Source organism: Ictidomys tridecemlineatus, chromosome 5 (assembly GCF_052094955.1).
Source record: "Ictidomys tridecemlineatus isolate mIctTri1 chromosome 5, mIctTri1.hap1, whole genome shotgun sequence".
Lineage (NCBI taxonomy): Eukaryota > Metazoa > Chordata > Mammalia > Rodentia > Sciuridae > Ictidomys > Ictidomys tridecemlineatus.
In genome coordinates, this window is record NC_135481.1 from 25665609 (window position 1) to 25691341 (window position 25733).

Below are 25733 nucleotides of genomic sequence, written 5' to 3' on the forward strand. Positions count from 1 at the left end.
AAACAAATCAAACTGTGTGTGGATACCATCTGCTGTCACAGTCTTCTTCACAGCTTTGTAGGTGGCAGTTACACTAAAAACTCATATGATTTATTTCATTGTTCACATGGAAAAGGCAAAGAAGTTCATTAGCTCAAAGTCTACAGTTCTTGCTACCTAATTTCAGCCGTCTCTCACAGACCAGGGGAACCTCCTTCCTGCTGGTGACTTTGGAATCTACTTTGCAGAAAAATGAAAAACATCCTTCATTACATGATGTTTCCCCACCAATTCTTTAATCAATACTATCCCCTTGTGGGGAGACGTGAAGAAGAAAAAGGACAGTCAGGAGAATAGTAAAGCAGGAAATAATTTTTTTTTCTACATACATAAAGCCACTAAAGAAAGGAAAACCTAATTGAAAACATTTCTGTGTTCAGACATACTCTAGTATCGTTTACTAAGTACAGACAAGATACTACTGGCAAAATAGACAAAATTAATCTGTTACCCTCCAAAAAGCAGTTTATATACTGCTGAACAAAAGTTTCATTAAAAATCCCACGTCTTGAATTTCATGTTTTAAAGAAAATAAAGCTAGATAGCGGGCTGGGTTTGTGGCTCAAAGGTAGAGCGCTCGCCTAGCATGCATGAGGCATTGGATTTGACCCTCAGCACCACATAAAAATAGAGGTATTGTGTCCACCTATAACTAAAAAATAAATATTTTTAAAAGCTAGGTAGTATAAAGAAAATAAAATTTAGCTTTAAAACCCAATGCTAGGAGCTACAAGAGGAAATAATTTACCACCCTCTCATAATTCTTATATCCCTCATAAAAGATAGTGGGAACAAGAGAGAGGTGCATGTATCAGCCACAGCACAATGCAGTAAACACTGGGAAAGTCACAAAAGTTCCACAGTAATTTAGGTGAGAAAAATCAGATAAGGATAAATAACTGATCAGATCAAGTTTCAGAAACAAATAACGAAGGTAGAATAAGAATAGACTTGGAATGAAAATCCTGGCAGCTGTGGAAGATGTAGCAATGATGTAGGGTGGGAGGAGATGTGAGATCTAAACAGGTTTGAGAGAGAGAGAGAGAGAGAGAGAGAGAGAGAGAGAATCATATGGCTTGTTTGTATATTCACGAAAAAGAATCCAATAAATTTTAATTTTGCAAGACAAAGGCAGGATAATGGCAAGATGCAAAATCCTTGAGTAGGAGGGTATGGGATCCACACACAATTAAAGGATAAGCTTTAAATAGAAGAGGTAATAATCCATTATAACAGGGAGTACAATATATGGGTATAGAAGCAAAGAGGCTGGTAGATTTCATGATTGGATGATGAAGTTATCTTTTGATTTTTATTTTCTTAATAAAACAGAGGGCAAAGTCATGAACTCAGAGGCTGGAAAGGGTGTTGGAAAGTTGAAGAAAGAAGACCAACCATTAATAACCATCTCTGAAAGGGGGAAAATGTATTAGAAAATGCAGTATGCTTGATATTTAAATAAATAAATTCATTAAATTAATTAAAAATAAGACAAATCATCAATATCAAGAATGAAAGGGGTCATTATTGTAGGTCATATAAGTATTATAAATTATATTATAAATAAAGGAATATTATAAACAATTTTGTCAGTATGTTTTATTACTTAGATGAAATGGACAAGTTTCTTGGAAAATAAAGATTACCAAAGCTGATTCAAAAAGTAATATGAAGGTAGAATAGACATATGCATTAAATAAATTGAATTGGTAACTACAATACTTCCAGAAAGAAAACTCCACATGGTTTTACCTACAAATTTTATCTTATGAATTATATCAAACACATAGTTCACGCTAACAAAACAGAGTCCAGAAATAGACCCACAAGTATATGCAGTCAATGCATTTTCTACACAGGTAACATGGTAACCAAAGGGGGACAAATTGAAAAAAAAAATTAAAGATTGACCTTAACCCTCATACCATAAAATTAATTTCAAAGATAGGACATTATGTAATTTTTATTTTACATTATACACACAAACGTGTACACACACACTCAAAAATTGTAGGAGAAAATCCTCATGGCCTTAGGGTGGACAGAGCTTTCTGGAGAGAATTTTAAAAAAAATGAGAAAATAATGTATGAAATGCATCAAAATTTAAAACTGTTGTCTTTGGAAACATACTGTTAGGAAAATTCAAGTCAAGTCAGACTAGGACATTTTATTTACAATACATACACTTCTAACCTCTTATACAAAGAGGCATAAGGAACTCCTACAACCCAGTGTTTTTCAAACAGGAAAAACGGTTTCAACAGATACATAACAAGAAAAATATGAATAACCAATAAGCATATGAAAAGATGTTAAACATTAACAGAAAGGAAATAAAGAACTGCAATGACAAACTACTTCACCTTTAGTAGAGCTAAAATTATTAAGACTGAAAATATCAAGTGTTGATGAGGAGACAGAGGAACTGAACTCTCATACTGTTAGTGGGAATGCAAAATTCAATTATCACTTTGGAAAACTATTTGACAGTTTCTTTAAAAATTTAATATGTAATTTCTATAAGACTCAGAACATTTATCCAACATTCTGATGCTGGATATGAATTCACAAAATATGAATCTACACAAAATACTTGTGTATGGAAATAAAAAGGCTTTATTTTTAATAAACTGGAAAAAAATTTTAATGCCCACATAAACTAGTGAAGATATAAACAAAATATGGCATATCTTCAAATAAATACTACTCAGCAATACAAAGAAATGAACCACAAAACATATTATAATTCTGATGTATTTAAAAAACATTAAGAACAAAAATAGCCAGATACAAAAATTGCATATTTATGATTCCATCTATATGAAATTTTAGAACAGAGAAAACAAAACTGTAGTGAAAGAATGCAGATCTTTGGTTGCCTGGGGCCCTGGATAGAAATTGGAAGTTTCTAAGTTTCTATGGGTAAGCGGTACAAAGGACATTTGAAGGAGAGTGACAAATTTTCTCTGTCTTGATTGTGATGGTTACAAGGATATGTTAATTCATCAAAACTCATTGACCAGGTTCACTGGCCCTTTCCTGGGAGGCTGAGGCAAAAGGATTACAAGTTTGGGGCCAGTCTCAACAACTTAGCAAGACTCTATTCTCAAAATAAAAAATAAAAAGAACTGGGAATGTAGCTCACTGGTAAAGCAGTTCAATTCCCAGTGCAAAGAATAAAATAACTTCATTGAACTGTATTTTTAAAAGTCTTATTGTATTTAATTCATTCCCCAATATAGTTAATTTTTAAAAAAGATCAATAACAGAAAAAGCCTAATGCTTTGTTTTTATAATTTAGAAAATAATCCATCTGTCACTATCAGCTGCTAAAATAACAATACACAATTTAAAAAATAGTTGATCTCATTTGTGGGGAGAATATAGACTTTGGAATCAGACAAAACAGTTTGAATTCTGTTTGCTTAACCACTCGGACTCAGTTCCCCTACTATGTAACATTAAAAAAAATTGTTCCTCTTTTTCCTCAAAGGAAAGAGTATAAGCAATGCTGCCTTTAAGAATATTTATTTGATAAGAGTCCAGGATATAATGGATGACAAAGAGAGAATGGACATAAAATGACCTATTAAGAGGGTTCAAAAATAATGTAGTAATTGCTTGAACCAAGTGGTGACAAGAAACTGAAAAAGATGCATGAAAACATTTAGAAGAAATAATGCATAGGATAGGATATGAGAGCAAAGAACAAATATGTAACCAAAGTTTCAATATTATTTGAGACTAAAATAGTGATAAAGCTAGTACTTGGGTGTGTGGTGACAAATGATAAATGGCAAATTAAAACACAGTATAGCTGGGCAGTGTCACATGCCTGTAATCCCAGTAACAGGAGGCTAAGGCAGGAGGATCATAAGTTTGAGGCTAGCCTGGGCAACTTAGTGACCCTTTCTAAAAAGGGTTGGAGATGTAGCTCATTGTAAAGTGCCTCTGGGTTCCATTCCCAGTACTGAAAAATAAATAAAAAGATAGATTAAAAAATGGCTCAGGGTATGTCTTGGTGGTAGAGTACTTGCCTAACACACATAAGGCCCTGGGTTCAATGTCCTATACTATCAAAAAAAACAAGTTGATCTCTCAGTCACAGCTTTTTTTTTAGACTAATCATCTATTTTTCTTAAACTGACAGAAGTAAAATATGAACTTTACATTTTCTAATAACTACTTTGAGGAGGTTAAAAAGAAAAAGGCAAAATTAATTTTAATAATGTTATTTCACTTAACCACATATATCTAAAATATTATTTCAACATGTAAACAATATAAAAAATAAGATTGAATACATTCTACTATCATGTGTAACTAATAAGAATAAAAAAAAGATTGACATATTTTAAATTATTCATTCTTTTATAATAAGTCTTTAAAATCTGATGTTTATTTTATAACTATAGCACACCACAATTTAGACTAGCTATGAATATTAAATGGCTGTCTTTTTTAATATTTATTTTTTAGTTGTAGTTGAACACAATACTTTTATTTTATGTATTTATTTTTATGTGGTGCTGAGGATTGAACCCAGGGCCTTGCACATGCTAGGCGAGCACTCTACCACTAAGCCACAACCCCTGCCCATAAATGGTTATCTTATTGGACAGTACAGACTTAAACTATTAGATACTATAATCAATTTTCATTACTAAATATGTGGGTAAACTGTGGTACATCCATTCACCATTTACACTACTCAGCAATGAAAGGAATGGGCAACATGGATAAATTTCAAATGCTTTATGGTAAGTGGAAAAAATAAGACTCAAAGGATATTGTTTGTATGATTCTACTTACATGAGATATACTGGAAAAGGCCAAACTATTAGTGATTTACCAGGGCTGGGATTAGGGGAAGTACTCGACTAAATTTACAAGGAATTTTGGGGGTAATGGAATTGTTCTATGTCACATTGATTATGGTAATGGTTAAACAACTGTGTGCATTTATCAAAACTGTATACTAAAAAACAAATTTACTGTATATAAACTATGCCTAAATAAATCTGATACTAAAATTATTACCAAAGATAATGTCAATTATACCAAAATAAAATGCCTAAAAATAGGCTCTCATACAAATATACTAAAGAGAATCATAATAATGTAGTAATGAAGAAGGCATATTTTCTTACTAAAAACTCAGTACATTCTATATTATTATTTTTATCATCAAGTTTTACAAAGTAATCCTATATAGTATTATTGAATTTTTATTATCACAATGGTAAATTAATAGAAAAAAATTAAATAGGAGTTCATTTAAAATATATTATTTCCTTAGATATGACACTACAAGTCTAAACAACCAAAATATTAGATAAAATGTCATGCTTTAAAGGATACTTTAAGGAACGTAAAAGAAAACCACAGGGGCTGGGGCTTTAGCTCAGTGGTAAAGCGCTTGCCTCACTTGTGTGAGGAACTGGGTTTGATCCTCAGCACCACATGAAAATAAATAAAAATACTGTGTGTTCATCTACAGCTAAATAAATATTTTTAAAAATACATAGAGAGTAGTAGCAACATTATTTAAAAAAAAGACAACCCACATACTTAAGAGAAATATGTGCCTATTATATATCTGATAAGGGACTTACTGCTCTATATAGATTTACAGCTATATATATCCTATTAAAGAACTGTTATTATCAATAATAAAAAATTCAGTTTTTAAAATGGGCAAACAATGTGAACAGCCATTTCTCCCAAAGAAGAGATACAAAGAGAAAATAAGCACATAAAAAGATTTTCAACATCATCATTTATTAGTGAAATGCAAAAACATAATAAGGTAACTACTTCACACCAGAAGAATAGTTACAATAAAAAATATACTGTAACAGGTTTTGGTGAGAATGTGAAGAAACTGGACCCCTCCTTCCACCTGTTGGTGGGATATAAAATAGTGTAGCCAGTTTAGGAAACTGAATAGTTCCTCAAAATATTAAACATAATGTCACTAGATAACTCAGCAATTTCACTACTAGGTATATAGCCAAAAGAAGTGAAAACATGTACGTGAATGTTCATAGCAGCATTATTCAAAATAATCCACATGTCTAAATGATGATCGAGTTACAGCTATATGATGGAATATTACTGGCCAACAAAAAGGAATGAAATACTGATTGATGTTACAACATGGATCAACCTTAAAAACAAGTCAATATTAAAAAGCACATATTATATAAGTCCAAGTATATGAAATTTCTAGAATAGACAAATCTATTGAGACAGAAAATAGATTAGTGGTTGCCTACGGCTCAAAGCATTTGGGGAAAGAGAGGTCAGGTATGGTAACCAAAGGGTACAAAAGTATTTTTTTTTTAGGTTATGAAAATGGCCTAAATTGACTATGGTTGTAGTTGTGTAATTCTATGAATATACTAAGCTACTGAATTATGTTCTTTACAGGGCTGGAGTTGTAGCTCAGTAGTTGAGCACTTGCCTTGCAAGTGTGAGGCACTGAGTTCAATCCCAGCATCACATAAAAACTAAGGCATTGAGTCAATCTACAACTAAAAAAAAAAATTAAATGGATGAAATATATAGTATTTAGGTTGTTTTTGGTAAATACTAATAATTGAATAACCAAAAGTATGTTTATACAAATGTTACTTTAATAATTTTAATGTATCTTTGGTATTAAGTTAGGAAAAATAGCAAAATCATTACCCTTTCTATTAAAGTCAACTGTTGTTCTAATCCATCACATTTTTTATTTGCTTCTTCAAAAAGATTTTTATATTTTTCTATTTGGGAATGTTGCATATTAATTGTTCGTTGCTGTCTCACACAATCTTCTTCAAGGTTTTTTACTTGAGACTTTAAATCCTGCAATTCATCTTCCTAGTTACAAAATTAGAGATAGTGTGACAAAATGCACATGAGTTCATATCCAAACAAAGCAGAAAACAAAAGAGGAACTTCAGAATATAATCTTTGATGAGATATTTATACCCATTTAATGAAGAAAAAAGTATATTCCATTTTCATCTTACAAAATGCAAGTCAGATAGCTTATTTGTGTTTAACAGCTTACCTTGAAAGTCTGAAAAAGAATTCTAATTAGTACACTTTTAAAACTTCTTTTGCTTTGTGATAATTCAACATTTTGGAATAAAGTTCTGTATTTATATATAATTTTTAATTCAAAATGTAACTGAATAATAGCTAAAAATAAAGCCATTAAAATATAATTGAAACTGCCCTCAAATGTCTTCGAATGTTAGAGCATTTCTTTTAAGAAGTTTTAAAATCTTACCTTTTTATTGCATTCACATACAACATTATCCAATTCCTCCTGCATAACATGGAGTTTGGCTTTTAGAAATCTGATCTGTGCCTCTGTGGATTTAAATAATTGCACTTACTGTCTTTTGCTGAATTAATATATCAGCAGTTTTAAGACATACTGCTACTTTAAGAGGGAAAAAATGCTCAAAATAGCTCAAAACAGGTAGATCCCTGTTAAGGGACACTAAAGTCATTAAATACTCTGAAGGCAAAGATGAATGAAAAATAAATCCTCTCAACAGAAAGGAACGACAGGCAACTAACTATTCACATCTCATTAGAACTGAGTTTAGAAGGAGGAAGAAAAATCTCTCCAGAGGATCTAACCTGCTCCTAGACTCCCATAAGTTTGCAGACTGAATTTATACTCAATAAGGTGGTCCACAATAAACAGAATTGACAGGGGTCTCAGGACAGTAATGTCCCAAAGTGACTGACAGAAACAAACACAAATCCTCTCTAGCAAAAGTCAGCTTTAAATCTTTTAAAGTAGCCTGTGCTCCCAAACTACTTTTTAATCTTTTACTCCAATACATAACCCAGCCATTCTAAGCAATCATCTAGAGTAAGGGAAAATTCTTCCACTTAGGTCAAAGATACTAAAAAAGGAAGATACTGAGAGTGGCAGGATAATTCAGCAATAAGAAAAAAGTGGCATTTAAGATAAAGGTCATTTGTCCTGGTTCTCTCTGTATGGGAGCAGGAACATTGTGGGCATGAGCGACTGTCTGCCCATGGTCTGGCCATCACTTCCTTGAAAGCATCTTAAGAGAGACTGATGTCATGTATAACTAAAAAGAAATAAAAAATTAAATTTGTGGTTAAAAAAAAGAGACAGACTGAAGGGCAACTGACTTATGATTTCACTTACCTTTCCTACCACAATTACCCCTGGAAAGTTTGATTAGACCAATAAATTTAATAAATTTAATAATTAGACCAATAAATTTAATAAATAAATAAATTTAATAAATATCTCCACTATGACTGACCAGTTTGCAGTTCAATATCATTACACATACAAACTTGTAATTTTCCAAAGAATCAAGATAATATTATGATTATATAACAAAACTGCTAAATTTCAAATGACAGGAGGGCTAAGTGTGTGCCTGAAGTCACGACTAATTGTACTTATTACAGTTCAGCATTAACTGTTCATACATACTCATTTGTCTTATTTATTGTTTCAATAACATAGCTGGCTCCCCTTATGTTATTTAACAACTTTAGAGCCACTCCAACACCTGGAGACCAAACAATATGCTACTGAATGAACAATGGGTTGCAGAAGACATAAAGGAGGAGATTAAAAAATTCTTAGAGGTAAATGAGAACATAGACATAACATATGGAAATCTCTGGGACACTATTAAAGCAGTACTAAGAGGAAAGTTCACTGCACGGAGTTCATTCCTTAAAAAAGAAAAAGTCAACAAATAAATGACCTCACATTACATCTCAAAGCCTTAGAAAAAGAAGAACACATCAACAGCAAAAGCAGTAAAAGGCAAGAAATAATTAAAATTAGAGATGAAATTAAAACAAAAGAAACAATTGAAAAAATTGACAAAACAAAAAGTTGGTTCTTTGAAAAAATAAAATTGACAGACCCTTAGCTACACTAACGAAGAAAGAAAACTCAAATTACCAGCATACGTGATGAAAAAGGTAATATCACAACAGACACTACAGAAAAACAGAGGATAATTAGAAACTATTTTGAAAACTTATACTCTAATAAAATAGAAGACATTGAAGGCATCGACAAATTTCTTAAGTCATAGGATGTGCCCGGATTGCCAAGAAGATATACATAATTTAAACAGACCATTACTGATATTATAATGCTTTTAGATGATCTAAACATAGTATTATTCTTACAGTAGTATTCAAAGGATGAATTAATAAAGAAAATTATATTAGAAAACTGATTATTGTACCTGATGATACATCGCTAATTCATTTATCCTCTGCATATATTGATTTAACAAGCAATAAATAAACTATAACAATAAATGAAAAGCAGAGAAACTTTCTTAATGTTTTAGTCATGAGCTATGCAACACTTTCAGTTGAAAAGTGCTCAATAAACCCAAAACAATACTATAGTCATTTTTACTTTTCATAATAGAAAATATTGAACATATACAGAAGTAGAAAGATAAGTTCATGAAATTATTACAAATGTCAACCCATCTTCAACATTTATGGACTCACAGTCAATGTTATTTCATCTATAATTCCACTCATTCCTCCCATCACCACATCCCATTAGATTGTCCTGAAACAAATCCAAGGCATCACAATAAATAGTTTAAATGCACAAAATGTTCCCACAAATCATGTTTTGTTTTTTTCATACTAGGGATTGAACCCAGGATGCTTCAACACTGGGCCACATCCCCAACCCTTGTTTATTTTTTTATTTTGAAACAGGGTCCTAATTGTTTAGGGCCTTATTAAGTTGCTAAGACTGGCCTTAAAACTTGCAATCCCACTAAACTACTAGAATTACAGACATAGGCCACTGCGCCTGGCCCAAATCATTTTTTTCTAAGTAATTGTGATATGAAGAAAAAAAAATGACAAAAGAAAATCTACCTGTTCCAATGTCTTTACTCACACCGGAGAAAATGTCATCATCTTCAGGTAAGCCCTCTTCCTCCAGTTGCCCTTCAATTTTGCTAATGGTTTTCGAAAGAGAAAAGTCTGAGAAATCCTCTGGAATGGCAACATCATCAGCAATTTGTATATCCGAGTATTTCAATTTAACACTAAAATACAAAAAATATATATGTATGCATGTAGATAAAATGTGCATGTGTGTGTGGGATGTGTGGAGGTGCGTGTAAATAAAGATAGAAATGCAGAAAGGAAATATGGTCTTGCCCAAATAACAGATCAAAATTATTACAAATGTCAAATTCATGATGCAATCTATGATTGAGACTTTCAAGGACTATATAAGACTTTTGATCTTTATAAAACACACAAGCTAAGAGATGGCTTTACGAAGATAGTTGGTCTAGACGTTGCCTCCAAATAAATAAACATAAAAACTAAGTACTGAACTTGGCCACCTATATCAAATTCAGCCTGTGGCTTTTAATTTTACATGCTGCTGGAGACGTAGTATAAAAAATTGACAATGCCTGGCTATAATTCTACCAGGAAAGAATAATACCTCTTGAGAAAAAATTATAGAGTGAATAGTATTGGCTTGATTATCTCAACTTTTTTTCTCCTACCTACAGAAACACATTGTAACCAGAATCAAAGTTTATCAAAAAGCTGGATTTTTTGTTTATTTCATGAAGTTGAAGAATAACTATAAAATAAATGGCCTTTACAAAGGCACTGAGTTAGGCCCTAGCAAGGCCTAACACACAAACACATCATCAAGTCCATGGTTCCAAAAGGCATCGGAATCCTGCCTAGAAAAACAATCCTTTCTTTAAAAACAAACAAACAAAAAAAAAGGATATGTAAAATCTAAAAACAAGTTAACCTTTTCCAGTGATATAACATATGCTGAATATGTTCTTTTCTTCAGTATTTTTGTATCTCTCTTCTTATCCCTTTCACTTTAATTTTTCTTTCTTTTTAATAAAACTGAAGTTATTTAAGCAATTAAAAGACAAGAATCAAAGAGTTTGCCCGAATTCTAATATGAGTGTCAGTTTGGGTAACAGATATATAAATATCATAACTTGCTAAAAATTAGATTGGTTGTTACAATCCAACCTCTTCCTTTTCTACAAAGTTTCCTATCCTAGACAGCCTTTGGGGTGCCTTTTTATGCTCCTAAGGATCATCTTGCATTCATTTTACCAAAGCCAACAGAAGGTAAATTATAACGTACTACAGTCTTAGAGAATGCCAAGTCATTCTTATCTAAACATACATCATAATGTATGGCATTCTGTTAAACACTCAAAAAATGTTTCTCTTCAGATCATATAAATATTTTCCCTTTTACAAAGTATTCATTAATTGCCACAAAACATTTGTGTAGAAAATGTTTTCAAATTACCAAATATGAATAAGATACATGTAGTTGTAACTTTATATATTTTGGGTATATTATATATTATATTCTATAAAACTAATAAAGAATGTAATACTTTTAAAATTGCACTATACCTTGAATTTGTTTTAATTCCTTTATTTGCAGAGTGCAGTTTGTTTTGAACCTTGTTTACAGAACCAATATTTTTGGTCTTTGGCTAAATGAAAAGAATTGAAATTATTGATTAGTCTAATCATTTGCCAGGGAAAGCAATTTTTAACACACTGAATTGCTATTTTGCTACAAAAACATGCTAGCTATTTTCAAAAAATTAATTCAATTGTATTTTCAAGAATCCCACAATTATGTACCTGGAAAAGACCTCTATATTATCTGGACCAAAGATTCAGCAATAAAATGAGTCCCAAAGATTCAAGGATATTTAGCATAGTTAGTGGAATATTATATTTGGATGCTTTGTCTCAAGAAATCTAGTTTTCACTAATGAATTATTCTTTACATAGGCCTTCCCTGGCCTTCAAGTAAGTATGCAGTTCCCTTGGCCCAGATATTCATGGTAGGGAACTTATAGATCCCAATATACCCAGTACCTGGAAGAATGATCTCTACACTGCAGATATTTAAATGAATGAATAAACCATTAAAATCACCTTCTTTGTATACAAGTATCTTTCTCTTTCAGGTTTTCTATTAGATTACACTTCAGAGAGAAAACTGAAAAGCCTCAGGTTACAAACTCATTCCACTTGGAATTTCCACTGTCCTCCAAATTGTTCAATGAAATTATGAGGCAAAATTATTCATTTAATAAGCAACACTTCATGAATGCATCCCTTCTGAGTATCAAGGTCCATACTCTACCTCCTCCGAGTTATACCCCTTTTCTGTATGTTTAAGTATGTTAAGTATATTCTATTTCTATGAAGTTTTAGCCCTTCTCTGTATGTTTAAAAACCTAAATTCTACAGAATGTAATTGCATTCACAGAAAGTTTGATTTCATACCTTACTTTCTGAATGCAGATGAACTATTTCTTCAGACGATAATAGACCTCTACACAAAAGCAAATATTACACATTAATAATAGATGATACTAATCTGAGACAATGAAATTCAACATACACAACTATTGCTATAATTCTAGTTATCTACATGTTAATTTACTTTTAACAAATTATATAGAATTATATTTTTATAATTGATTTTATTTATTATATCTTTAGAACTATGTTCTGCTTTAATTCTAGTTATCCACATATTAATTTATTTTGAATGAGTATCATTAGAAAAAAAGTGCTTTTTTGCTCCATCATTTAGATGCTGGTACCAACTTCCTTAATAAGAGCCCCAAAGTGAAAGAAATAAAACCAAGAATAAATAGGTGAGATGCCATTAAACTAAAAATGTTTTGTACAGCCAAGGAAATGATTAAGAGAATGAAGAGAGAACCTACAGAATGGAGTAAGTCTTGACTAGCTACCCCTCCAATTAATAGGGAATTAATATCCAGAATTTACAAACAATTCAAAAAACTTAAACCTAAATAAATAAATAAATAACCCAATCAATAAATGGGCAAGAGAACCAACCAGAAATTTCTCAATAGAAGCAGCACAAAAGGCCAATAAATAAGTGAAAAAAAAATGTTCAACATCTCTAGCAATCAGGGAAATGCAAATCAAAACTATACTAAGATTTCTTCTCACTCCAATCAGAAAGTCAAAGAGCAAGAATGTGAACAACAATGAATCTGATGAGGTTGTGGGGGGAAAGGAACACTTGCACATTTTTGGTGGGACTGCAAACTAGTACAACCACTCTGAAAAGCAGTAGAGAGATTCCTCAAACAACAATAGGGATGGAACCAACATAAGACCCTGCTATCCCACTCCTGGGTATTTTACCAAAAGATCTAAAATCGGCATACTACAGCAACACAGCTACATCAGTATTTATAGTAGCACAGTTCACAATGGCTAAATTATGGAATCAACCCAGATGTCCATCAATAGATGAATAGATTAAGAAACTGTGGTGTATATATGTGATAAAGTTCTACTCAGCCATTAAAAAGAATGAAATTATTTGCTGGTTAAGGGATGGAAATGGAGAATATCATGCTAGATGAAATTAGTCAAACTCAGAAATTCAAAGTTGAATATTCTTATATGCAGAAGCTAGAGTAAAATAAAGGAAAAGGGGAGGGAAGGATAAGATTACATAAATAAAAATTACTAGAAGAGTGAAAGAAGTCTAATGGAGGAAGGAGAAAGGAAGAGGGGAGGGAGATCAGCAAGGAAAAGTGGAGGATGGTGAATCAAAACTGATTTGCATGCATGTGTGAGTTTGTCGGGATGAACCCAACTACTACATATAACCACAAAGCTCTACTTTATTTAAAAAAGGAAGAAGGAGAATGAGAAGAAGAAGGTGCTTTGGTTACATAATTCACCTTTGAGAAGATAAATTATAATACCAATATTTGTATAGATAAAGGTAGCCCAAATTTTAAAGGATAGAAATCATAAGGAGTCACTATTGGCTACACAGAGGGATTATTCATTTTACAAAATGATACATACACACAGAGCTCCCCCTGACCCCCAAACCCAGTATTGGGTACTGAACCTAGAGGTACTCTGCCACTGAGCTATATCCCCAGTCCTTTTGGGAGACAAGGTCTTGCTAAATTGCAGTGGCTAGACTTGAACTTGTGATCCTCCTGCCTCAGTCTCCCAAGTCACTAGGATTACAGGAGTGTGCCCTCACAGTGGGCACCACAGGGTTGTTTGGTTTGGTTTGGTGAGCACATTCAATGTTATTCTACTAATGCATTTAAATATTGATCACTGTCTTTTTACTCATTACACTGTGAGAGAGCAGGAATCACATCTCCCTTTTTTTAAGAGGGGGTACCAGGGATTGAACTCCTAGGCACTTAAGCACTGAGCCACATCCCCAGCCCTATTTTATATTTTATTAGATTCAGGATCTCACTAAGTTGCTTAGAACCTTGCTTTTGCTGAGGCCGGCTTTGAACTCATGATCCTCCTGCCTCAACCTCCCACGAGGCTGGGATTACAGGTGTGTGCCACAATACCCGAGCAAGATCTCCCTTTTCCACTACTCAATGATTAGTACTTGGCACAGTAACTCACTTATAAGTTCTTATATTGGCACTAAAATATATTTTGAATGAGTTAATACATTCAAAATGTAATTCATTTTTATGCACATTTTATTTTGGGTTTTAAACTATGTTTATGGTTTAAAACAAAGTGTTTATGGTGGCCCACAAACTACAATCTACAGGCTGAATTAATCCATACCCATTCATTACATGTTGTCTATGCCATCTTCCTTGTACAATAGCAAAATTGAGTAGTTCAACAGACACTGTATGACTCACAAATCCAGAAATATTTACTATTTAGCCTATTACAGAGAAAGTTCACCTACCCTTCAATTGTCTAGAGCATCCACACTAATACCTCTGAAAACATACAACAACAGTATCTATCATTGCTAAGAAATAAATTCCATCATATTACCTTAGAACTCCTTGCCATAAAAAGAGATAAAATTACTTTCCATCAGAGGCCACTACTGAGCTGGTCATGTATAGATTGTTTTTCAATATTAAACACAAAATATATTTAGATAATATTGAATATGACCTTTTAACTACTTACTAAAAATACCTTAGGGGAAAAAAGTTTACAAAATGTCTTAAAATTACAGAGAATAAAGATTCCCACATATGACATGAAAATACTTTCAATTACACAAATTTTGACTGTCCCCTTTAATCACTCTAATTTGGAATTGCTTACAATTTCTTCAGTGCCTTTTCTGCACCTTCCATTCCACCCTAACCCCAAACACATACACATACCTATTGGCCAAATGATGTTTAATAGTTTTATGTTTCCCTCAGGATTCAGTGATATTACTTTGTTTGTATATTTCTATGGAAAATGAACTACAATAGTATTCTGCTTACTTTTGTACATTTTTCCATAAAAGGTTTCTTCATAATGTGATTGAAATTATTTGTGTTGTAAATTTTACTTCCAGCAAACTGGTGGATATGTATATTTACTTTAGGAAAAATTAAATCCTGATTTCCTACCTTATTTTTTGCAAGAGTAATCCTAGGTATTGAAGAACTGTTATACATTGTTTGATTATAATTTTTAGGTGGGTTATTATTGTTTTGACATGAAAATGGATGGTCTCTTTATTTATCTCCCATTTTTCAATGATTCCCAACTAATCAAGTGCCATTTTTTACATGGTAAAAGTCATCTGTTCAAACAGTAATATTAAGGAAAAAAATCCATCTGGTAAACAGGCATTTTCATCACTTTGCACTTAAGGAAAACTTGGTAAAAGAAAAATCAACAGATTCATTTTCATGCTTGTGCAGTCTTTCACTTCCTACAACAGAAACTAGGAAGTCATCTGTTGTTACCATGATTTCAATCCTTTAGTGGATTAAAGGCCAAATTTGTAACCCAAATTTTGGAATTTTAAAAACCTTTAAGTATGTTTTTTCATAAGGTATCACAGGTCATAACATACAAGAATAAATGATTTTAAGTTACATTTACATATATATGCTGGTATCAAGTAATATAAAATATATTCATTGATTTACAAAAAAAAAAATTGGAACAGGGTCAGTTCTGTTTTTTCACTACTGTACTACTGGTATCCAGATATGATACTAACAGTGTTCAAACATTTTTTTTCAGATGGAGATACAATTTACACATGATAAAATATATCCATCTTGGGTATACAGTTCAATAGACTTTAACCAACCTATATAGTTACATAACCATCACAGCCACAAAGATGGAGAATATTTCCATCATCCCAAAAAGGTCCCATGTGCCCCTTGGTAGTTAGTCTCATTAAGCCCTAGACAACCACTAATCTGTTTTATATCCCTATAGTTTTGCCTTTTCCAGAGTACCAAATATAGTCATGATCCCTATTATAGTTTAGATGTGACATGTCCCCTAAAAGCTCATATGTAAGACAATGAAAGAACATTTAAGGTGAAATGATTGTTAAGACAAATTTTAACCTAATCAGTGCATTAATCCCCTGATAGGGATTAACTGAGTGGTAACTGTAGGTACATAAGGCATGGCTGGAGGAGGTAGACATTGCAGGCATGCCTTTGGGGTATATATTTGAGATCTGGGGAGTGGAATATCTCTGCTTTCTGATCATCATATGAGCCACTTTCCACCATAATGTTCTGCCTCATCTCCAATATGGAGGAATGGGACTAGGGACTAAGCTGTCTAGGAACTAAGCCCCCAAATAAACTTTTCCTCCTCTAAAATTGTTCTTACCAGATCTTTTAGTCAGAACAGTGGAGAAAGATGACTAAAGCAAACCCCTTCAGGATGTTTTGGTGAATAATGGACTGAAAACACAATGGCATTCCCACAGGATTATAATGAAGTTGAAAAATTCCTATTGCCTATTTAAGTCATACTCTGAGATTTACAGTAATGAAATTACCTCTGTATTCCTGCCATTAAATAATGTATGACTATAAATGGAAACAGATTCTATATGTTTTTGAGTCTGGTATCTTTCACTTAACAACCATATCATTGTATCAGTAGTTCATTTCTGTTTATAGTTAAGTAGCATTCTAGCACATGGATGTACCAAATTTGTTTATCCATTCACCACGTGATGGACCAAGAAGTGTTACATGACAGAGTAGGTAAAGTGCTTGCCTTTTATCTGACTAGCTAAGCCCATAATTATTATTTTACATATTATTCTTCAAATTATAAACTTTCAATATTTGCATGCAAAAAGATTTTATATAATAAAAGATTCACATAGATCCCTAAATTTAAAAATCAATCAATGGCATTTGAGAATTTGAGTCACTTACCTTGTATTAAAATCATCTTTCTCTTCATATGATTTATTTTGTGTTGAAAAAGACCTGGCTCGTACCTCTTGCTGATCTCTCTAGTTAAATGAGGAAAGATGTGTCACAGGTTATAATAAAAATTCCAACAAACTAGGATATATTCAAATGCCTCTCTGAACATTAATCATTTCAGAGCTGTCCATGTTTTTTTTAGGATACCAAAGTATGGAATTTAACATGCTATGGTATGAAAATAGAGTCTGTTATATTATGGCTTCACTTTTCATTTATTCTTCAGTAAAACAGTCAATCTAAACAGAAAACTACAAATGGCAAGGCCCCTATATATGCAATTCTTGTTTCCCCTCAACTACATTAGAGTCTTCCATCTTAAGTAGCATGCAATGGAAATTAGAGATACAAGAAATGAAAAAAAAAATCCATTTAACAGGTAGAAAACTTGTTGCAAATCAGGTAATACTTTCATATTGAGATGACCATGAAGATGCTAAAAATGAAATATCAGGAATAAAAGCCTTTGGCAAATATATATCAAGAAATAAAAGTTGAGTAAGCAATTTAGTATGGTAAAAGTTATATTTGGTAAGTTTCTGTGGGGGGGGTGTGAAAATGTCCCTTTCCATTTCCCAAAATTTCTTCAGTATTTCTTCCCTGCTCCTTTTTGGGGAAAAAAAGTTCTTTTTAGGGAACTCTGAAAAGAAAGCAATCCTTCTGTACAAGTATGCCCCTGCTCTTCATATGCTGGCAAAACTAAAAAAGGAAAATATTTTTAGTAAAATATTTAATTACAAATGCAACTGGCAAATCTGTAACCATTATCTATTACTTCAAATGTTATGATACATTTCTTATTCCTAAACTAATAAATAATGGATTTGTATAGGGCATTAAAATATTGCTAGATTTCTTTCCCTTCCTCCATCAATTCCATTTTTGAAGCCAGGGAGAAGGGGATTAAAGGAAGAATTATACTTAAATTTGGGTAAGAAGTGGTAAGTCTGAAAGCAGCTACTGTGCTCCTCTAAGGAGGGCTATTCCATCCTATCAATTAAAAATAGGAATGCTGATACTTAAGGAGGAAAGTTTAAAGTAGGAATATCCAATCTGGTACCAGAATGATGAATAATATGCTTAAATATAACCTCACAGCATTTTCCCTATATATAAATGCAATTCAAATCTAGACACAAGAATCTCAATGGGGCTAGATTCAATGGCAGAATTTAAGAAACAAATTCTCATCTGAATATTTGTAATAATGGTTACAACTTTACTCCAGAGATCACTTATTTCTATCCTTACTGAATTATTAGTGTTAATTCTACATAGCTACTCTCAAATACTAATTTTTTGGTACTAGAAAAGATTGTTAAATATTAGTGTTCTTGTTAAGGACTGGAGCATCTAAATGGAAAACACTCTTATGGCTTTTAGAAAATGTATGATTACAAATACATGTACACATACCTATTCTTGTGCAAATATATTCACATTCAGTTTGTGATCATTCATTGAGTTGAATATAATCCTTTGGCTACTTTTTTGAGCATATGCTATACATCATGTTAAAAAGTTAAATGAGCACTTACCTGAAATTATTAATAAATATATATCTACTTACTATTACTTCCTCAGCTTGTCGAACCAGGTCAGCTGTTTTTGCCTCCAATTCTGCATTTAAACGCCTAAAAAGAGAAAATAAGTCAATAACTGGGTTATATTGAAATTCTAATGAAATTTTAAAAATTTAACTTCAGCAATTACACTTTAGAAAATTACCTAATCAACAAATGTTAGAACATATACATGACATTTATACCCTAAAATGATCACAGCAATTGGAACTTATCCCCAACCCTCCATGATTCTCCCTCCTTTGTGGTAGAAACTTAAACACACTAAGTACTGGCCTTTCTGTAGCCCTTACTCCAGGTGAAATAATATATCTAATAAATTTAGGAAGAATAAAGTGGGAAAACTAACAGAGTTTAACTAGTCATCCTCTTGGGCATGGCCTATCTTTAAAGAATACAAATTACAAACTTGCTGCTTTAGAGAGCCGCCCTGCTCCATCTGAGGTTGGGTGTGGACCGGGTAGAGGAGGCTGGTTGTGGTCTGAAGTGCTGCTGTGACTGGGGAGCTAAATCTCTGGGTTAGTGAGCAGTCTAAACATGGCTTACAACTCAGCCACATACTGCAATACCAACTTCATCAGAAATAAAAGGAATTAATAAAGGACCTCCCCTTGAAACTCCTTTTTCCCATCAGTCTATTAGAAATCTAGCAAAGAACAGAAAGACTATTTACTTGGTCTAATCAATACCACAAGAATGACAATATCATTGAAGAAAATTGTTTTTAAAGGAAAAAAATGTTCATAATCCTACTACCACCATCATCCAGTTTTAATATTCCTTTCCAATTTTCATCTATGGTATACATACAATTTTGTATGTATACCATACCACTGAGCCACAACCCTAGCCCAATAGTGTGGTGTTTTAAGAAAGGTGTTTTAAGCCACAACCCTAGCCCAATACTGTGCTGTTTTCCCACAGCAAGACAGAGGGAATATGTTTATCTCTACATAAGTTTTAGCATTGAAATGGCTCACAATATTCCAATGAATTTCAGTTAGCATGTGCTAAATTCTGCTCAATGAGTTCAAGTCCCTTTTTCACTATTACAGATAAACACCACAATAAACACCTTCAAAACCATATAACTTTTTTCTCCTTTTGAAAAGGTCATAGTTCTAGACCTGTAGGCTCTTTTGAAAGTATATGAGGGAGATATGTGGAGGAATTTTTCTTATTTATGTGAATCAGAAGTAACAACCACTTATAACCATAGCTCTCAGGAAATAGGAGGGGGTAGTACCATATTCTTTCTTAAAACAGTTTGATTTTTAAAATGGATACAATACCTTTATTTTATTTGTTTATTTTTATGAGGTGCTAGGATCAAACCCAGTACCTCACATGTACTAGGCAAGTGCTCTACCACTGAGCCATAATCCTACCCCAATAGTGTGGTGTTTTAAGAAATACTTTTATATCTTGAGATTACATGGTCAAAAGAAAAATATCTAAGACTTCAAGTTGCATTTAAAGTTCCATTATCTGATTTTTCCAATTTTCCTAATAAGAATCAGAAGGACTTAAATAGAAGCTTCAAACAATATAACTGATAGAGATGACTGAGACTATACTTCTATTCCAATCTATGAAAATGCCAGATAACATGTTATGAAGGAACTATTGCAAAGCTCAAACTCAGAAGGGGAATATGCCCACATACTAAGAATAAGGCAGCAATTCAAAGTGAGAGCAGTAAACAGGAATAGAAGCCCAAAGAGCTAAATATGAGTCATGAAGGGCTACACCTGTAAACACATGCTACAGAAACTCCACCCATAACCTTACATGAGTAAAGATGAAGGTAGAGGCATGGTGGAAAAAGATTACCATGTGAATAAGTGGAACACACGTAAGTGGAGTCATCTTATACAGATGGTTCAGGCACACTCTGCCAATATTTTAATACAGAAGAAAGCTGTCCTGGAATGAAAGAAAACTCTTAGCTAACAAAAGTAAATTCAAGACCACCCTATATGGATATTTTCTCATCTAGAATATATGGAACAGGACTCTCTCAGAAAGCAAACCCTGCTAAAGATGACTTCAAAAAGAAAAAAAAAATCACATAAACAAGCCACCAAAGAGATGCAAAAATTAAAAAGAAAATCTTGTACCATAAGAACAAGAGATAATGAAACAATCTGAAAAAGGACTTTAATTAGAATTTTAATTTAAGGGGTGGGGAAGAAAGAACAGAAATCATTGAGGAAGACCCAGAAAATATTACAAAAGAGTACTGAATTTAGGAGAGAAATAAATAGAAATTAAAAAGATAGAATGGACATTACACAATAACAAAAGGAATCAAAACTTAAACAGGTAATAAAGTATACTAAACAAAAATGGCCACGATTCTAAGATTTTTTTAAAACTATAATTATTTTAATATACCTCTAACAGAAACCAAGAAAGCTAGTACAAAATATGGTGATGATGAAAACTAAACTAAAATGAATAGTAAATAAAATTTCTAACTGTCCTTCCAAGAACACATAGCACATTTACAAAAAGTGAACATGTATGTGGCCACAAGTCCCAAAACAGTTTTAAAAATCAGTATCAAAAACATTCTTTGACCATAGTGCCACTTGTAATAAACTTCAGTTAAAAAAAAAGTAAACAAACAACCCTACATAAATTAAAACAGCACTCCTAAATAATTACTACAAAAATAATAAAATATTTAAAAATAACCACAAAAGAAATTATATAGGTGTGTGTGTATTCATATGTGTATATGCATATATATAAACACACATACATATATATATAATTATATATGTTTGTATGTATATATACAAAAAAATAGGTTCTGGAATAGTTAAGCTGTAGTGAAACAAAATTTACAAACCCAAATATATTTATTAAAGAACAAAATAAATGAGCTCAACAAGTAAATTTACCATAATAAGAATAATTTATATTTCTATAAGGACAAATATAAAAACAGATGAGCAAGAAAATTATAGCTAGTTCTCTGAAAATACCAATAAAATACATAAATCTCTTGGCAAGATGGATAGAAAAGGAGAAGATAAAAAATAAACACTAAAAAAAGCTCCAAAAGTAGATGTATACATGGTCATAGATATAGTCAACGATTTATGAGTATACAATAAACTTGTGCTAATTCATTTTAAAGCATATATGAACACTTTTCTAGAAAACTATCAAGTGAAATTTATTTTAGAAGCAACAGTACATCTAAATAGATGCATAATCATTGAGGAAACTGAATTCATAATCAAAAATATTTTTTTAAATTGGGCTTCTCAAAATTAATAGCCAGAATAAGGAAGCTTTTTCTATTCTATACTACATTGCCCTAAACACAGAGGAGGTAAAAGACAATATATGAGAAATTATAAAAGGGACAAAACTATCTTAATTTGCATATGACCATCTTCATCAAAACTTCACGGGACTCTGTAGAATGAAAAAGTTCAGCAGGGGAAGATCTCTGTCTACATTAGATATAATACAACATGCAAAAATCACTAATATTCTCACATATATAAGCCACTAGAAAATGTCATTTTAAAAAAATCACTCAAAGCAACCAAAATTGTAAGGCACCCTGAAATTGTATGCAAGATTTGTATGTAGTAAAATGATAAATTATTAAATGAACCTAAAAACTATGTAAATGGAGATGTATCATTTTCATAAAAGATTCAATACATAACGATGTTAATTCCCTGAAAATACATAAATCCTATGTAATTGGGATTTATAAGGTGGAGGGCTTGTTCTACCAGCTATCATATAATCTTGTTTTGTTCTCTGGTTTTATAACAGAGGCATGAAGTTTGGAGAATCTACCAACTGGAGTGATTAGCATGTTCCTTGGTCTAGCCTTTCCAATAGAGATTGTTTCCTCCAACTATGTGACAGGAGCTTAAATGTAGCAGATTCTGGATTGAGGTCACTGGGAAATGCTGTGTTCTGCTAATTGAATATATATATATATATATATATATATATATATATATATATATATATATATATACACACACACCAATATGCTTAATACCAAGACAACAGGTGTCAAAATACTGTTATAAACTTGCCTATAAGGATTGCCAAACATTTTACATTTATGCATGGCCCAGAAATGCTCTAGAAGTTTTAGGCAGAACCAGGGAGTTGCTCCCTTCACATGCCTCAGATTTGCATACTTTGAAGTATAGATAACAGAACAAGCAACTGGCCACTTTTACTATTAAACAACTCCTACTAAAACAGAATATTTCCTATAGATTTCTGACTTTAATGAGGACTATATATCCTTAATGACACACCAGAGCCAGCTGTAAAACATTCTCAAATAACTAAAACAAATTAACCTTATCAAAGTAGGTATTTAATACTATCTAGTGAATGGCAATGAAAATAACCATTTTGATTCCAGCACCAGCTGATAACTGTATATGGACAATAAACTCAGCTGTTTAAGTACACTCTTGTTGAACTAAGACAACAAGGCACTTTTTAACAGGAAGAGAAGGATTGATCTTTCTACCTGCTGTACAAGTTGGCTTGTGTCTACTTCATCTAAAACCTATACACTCCAGTTTTGACTTTTTTTATAGTTTTTTGGTTATACATGATTGGTAACTGTTTAAAACTCTGAAGACATGCCAGATTGTTTTTACTTTTTTAATTATTTTAAACTGAAAAGTTGTTAAAATATACTTTTTTTGTAAGGGTATATATGACGGCAAATAAAATGGACATAAATTTCTGCTTCAGTGGAATTTTCAGTCCAGTGAAGTAGAAATTTTATAAAAGTAAACAAGTGAATTCACTTAACATTATAATTGGGAAGAAAATCAATAATACAATAAATAAAGAACAACAGGGTGGTCTGTATAGCATGGTTAGGAAGGCATTCTGGGCATTATAGGTGGAAGGCATGTAAGACTGCCTGTAAAGAAAAGAAAAAAGTTTGAGGAAATAAAGGCCAGTGAAACTGGAGAGTTTTAGGCCAAGAGAGACACTGACATACAGACAGACAAGAGGTAGCTGGAGATAAAGAGAGGTAGAGGAAGGGACATCAAATAAAAGGATAGGAAGAACCAGATATGGCAAAGCTTTTGAAGTGCAAAAGGAAACCACCGAGGAGCTTACAGCAATGGAACGACATGATGAAAATAAAAGATTATACCCTAGCTGGTGGGTGAAAACTGAGGCATGGTGAGAGGAATGGGACAGGACCAATGAGGAGCAATGACACTGAAAACAGATAAGGGAAATCCTCCCCTAACTCCACCAAATGTGGGTAAGAACATAATTCTTGTTGCCCTGAGAAATATGCTTCCAATTTAGAAAACGAGCCTAAAAGAAATTTTCACGTTAACTCTAGGAACTCGAAGTCAAGCGAAACACCCTACGCTAGAAACAACGTAGCAACTCCTGCTATCCAAACCACTTTCAACAACTCCCTCCCACCGACTAACGCTTACACTGGGGCTCAATCTCCGCCCACTTCAGTAAGACACAGGCGGGTAACTAAGGTGGAGGTCCAGAGAGGGGGCAGGTGAGCGGGATGACGGGAAGGGAATGCTGGACAGCGGGTGGTCCCGGAAGTTCTGCCGACAACAGTAAAAAATACTCATCAGCAGCCTCGTTTGGATCAAAGAAGAAAACTCCACCGCCGAATGTCTTACTTATATTCTTCCTCCCTGGCGAGGAGATCCTGTCGAGGTGTGGCAGGTTTCTGCCCACGCGGCGGCAGTGGAGTCCCCGGAACGCTACGTCTCTGTAAAAGAGGCAGAGACTTTCAGATCCCACGTTCACGGAGGATGGACGTCCTCAATGCCCGCAGCCCATTCACCAGCCAGAGGTCTAGAAGTGAACTGACCCGGAGACCAAGATTTCGACCCGCCATCTTTCAAGCGACCGCGACGCCGTTACCGAGGCGACGACACATCTTCCCGCGAGAGTTTCCCAAAGCCCGAAGCCTCCCGCGGGAGCGCCCACCCCTCCCTACTCCACAGCTCTACTGTTACCCGGGTGCCACGCTCGGGCCGTGGGCGGGGCCGGCGCTCTGCACCTAGGTGGTTACCTACCGGAGAGCCGGCTCTGCCCGGGGAACCCAGAAACTGACTCAGTGCTTTGATCGACAGCAAGCGAAAGTTCTCAATTTGTAGGGTGGAAGGGATTCAGCAGGTCCATTTCTGATACAGCCAGCAACTAAAGCCTGTTGTGCTTTACAGCCAGTCATTACCCCTACCTTTGGTTAAAAGACACTTTTCAGTAGAATTCTGAAGTCCAGATTTCTAGTTTTTACTTACCGTGGTTAAGCGCTCAGGCTCTCAAATCAGTCAGCCCAGGTTTACATCCTGGTTCTGCCACTTACTAGTTGACTTACTAGTGTTATGGCCTTTGATAAATCACTCTGTGTCTCAGCTACTTCATTGATAAATGGGAGTAAGAACAGTGCTCACCTCATAGAGTTATAAAGAGCAAATTAACTCATTTAATATAAGATTATGTATAGAGCAGTTTTTAATAATTCTTCACATTTACCATCGACTGATTTGCAAGGGCGCCAAGACCCTTCATTGCGAATACTAGTCAAAAAACGGAGGACAACTGGATATCCACATGCAAAAAAAAGAATGAAACTGGGCCTGTAACTCATATATGTAAAATTAACTCGAAATGGCTAACAGATCTAAATTATAGAGCAAAATATAAAGTTTTTCAAAGAAATCATAGGTATAAATAACTTTCATGACCTTAAATTACTTATGGATTCATTGATATTAT

The 25733-nt window shown here is 33.3% G+C and overlaps 1 protein-coding gene across 5 annotated transcripts in view; it reads right to left on the reverse strand.

The window, feature by feature from the left end:
• The window catches only part of Tex9 (testis expressed 9), a 41555-nt gene extending 16653 nt beyond the window's left edge, over positions 1–24902 (reverse strand). For 2 of the 5 annotated variants that reach the window (XM_021726922.3, XM_021726916.3), the window contains exons 1-9: positions 24823–24902; positions 24629–24720; positions 18941–19004; positions 17317–17396; positions 12392–12440; positions 11501–11583; positions 9959–10131; positions 7323–7405; positions 6734–6907 (exon numbers count right to left, since the gene is read on the reverse strand). In XM_021726922.3, the coding sequence (XP_021582597.2) occupies positions 6734–6907; positions 7323–7405; positions 9959–10131; positions 11501–11583; positions 12392–12440; positions 17317–17396; positions 18941–19004; positions 24629–24720; positions 24823–24849 (825 nt within the window). In that variant the 5' untranslated portion in view covers positions 24850–24902. The remainder of the gene's footprint in view (positions 1–6733; positions 6908–7322; positions 7406–9958; positions 10132–11500; positions 11584–12391; positions 12441–17316; positions 17397–18940; positions 19005–24628; positions 24721–24822) is intronic. The other 3 variants (XM_021726917.3, XM_040274504.2, XM_078049579.1) reach the window with 3 other exon arrangements.
• Between the last annotated feature and the right edge of the window lie 831 nt (positions 24903–25733).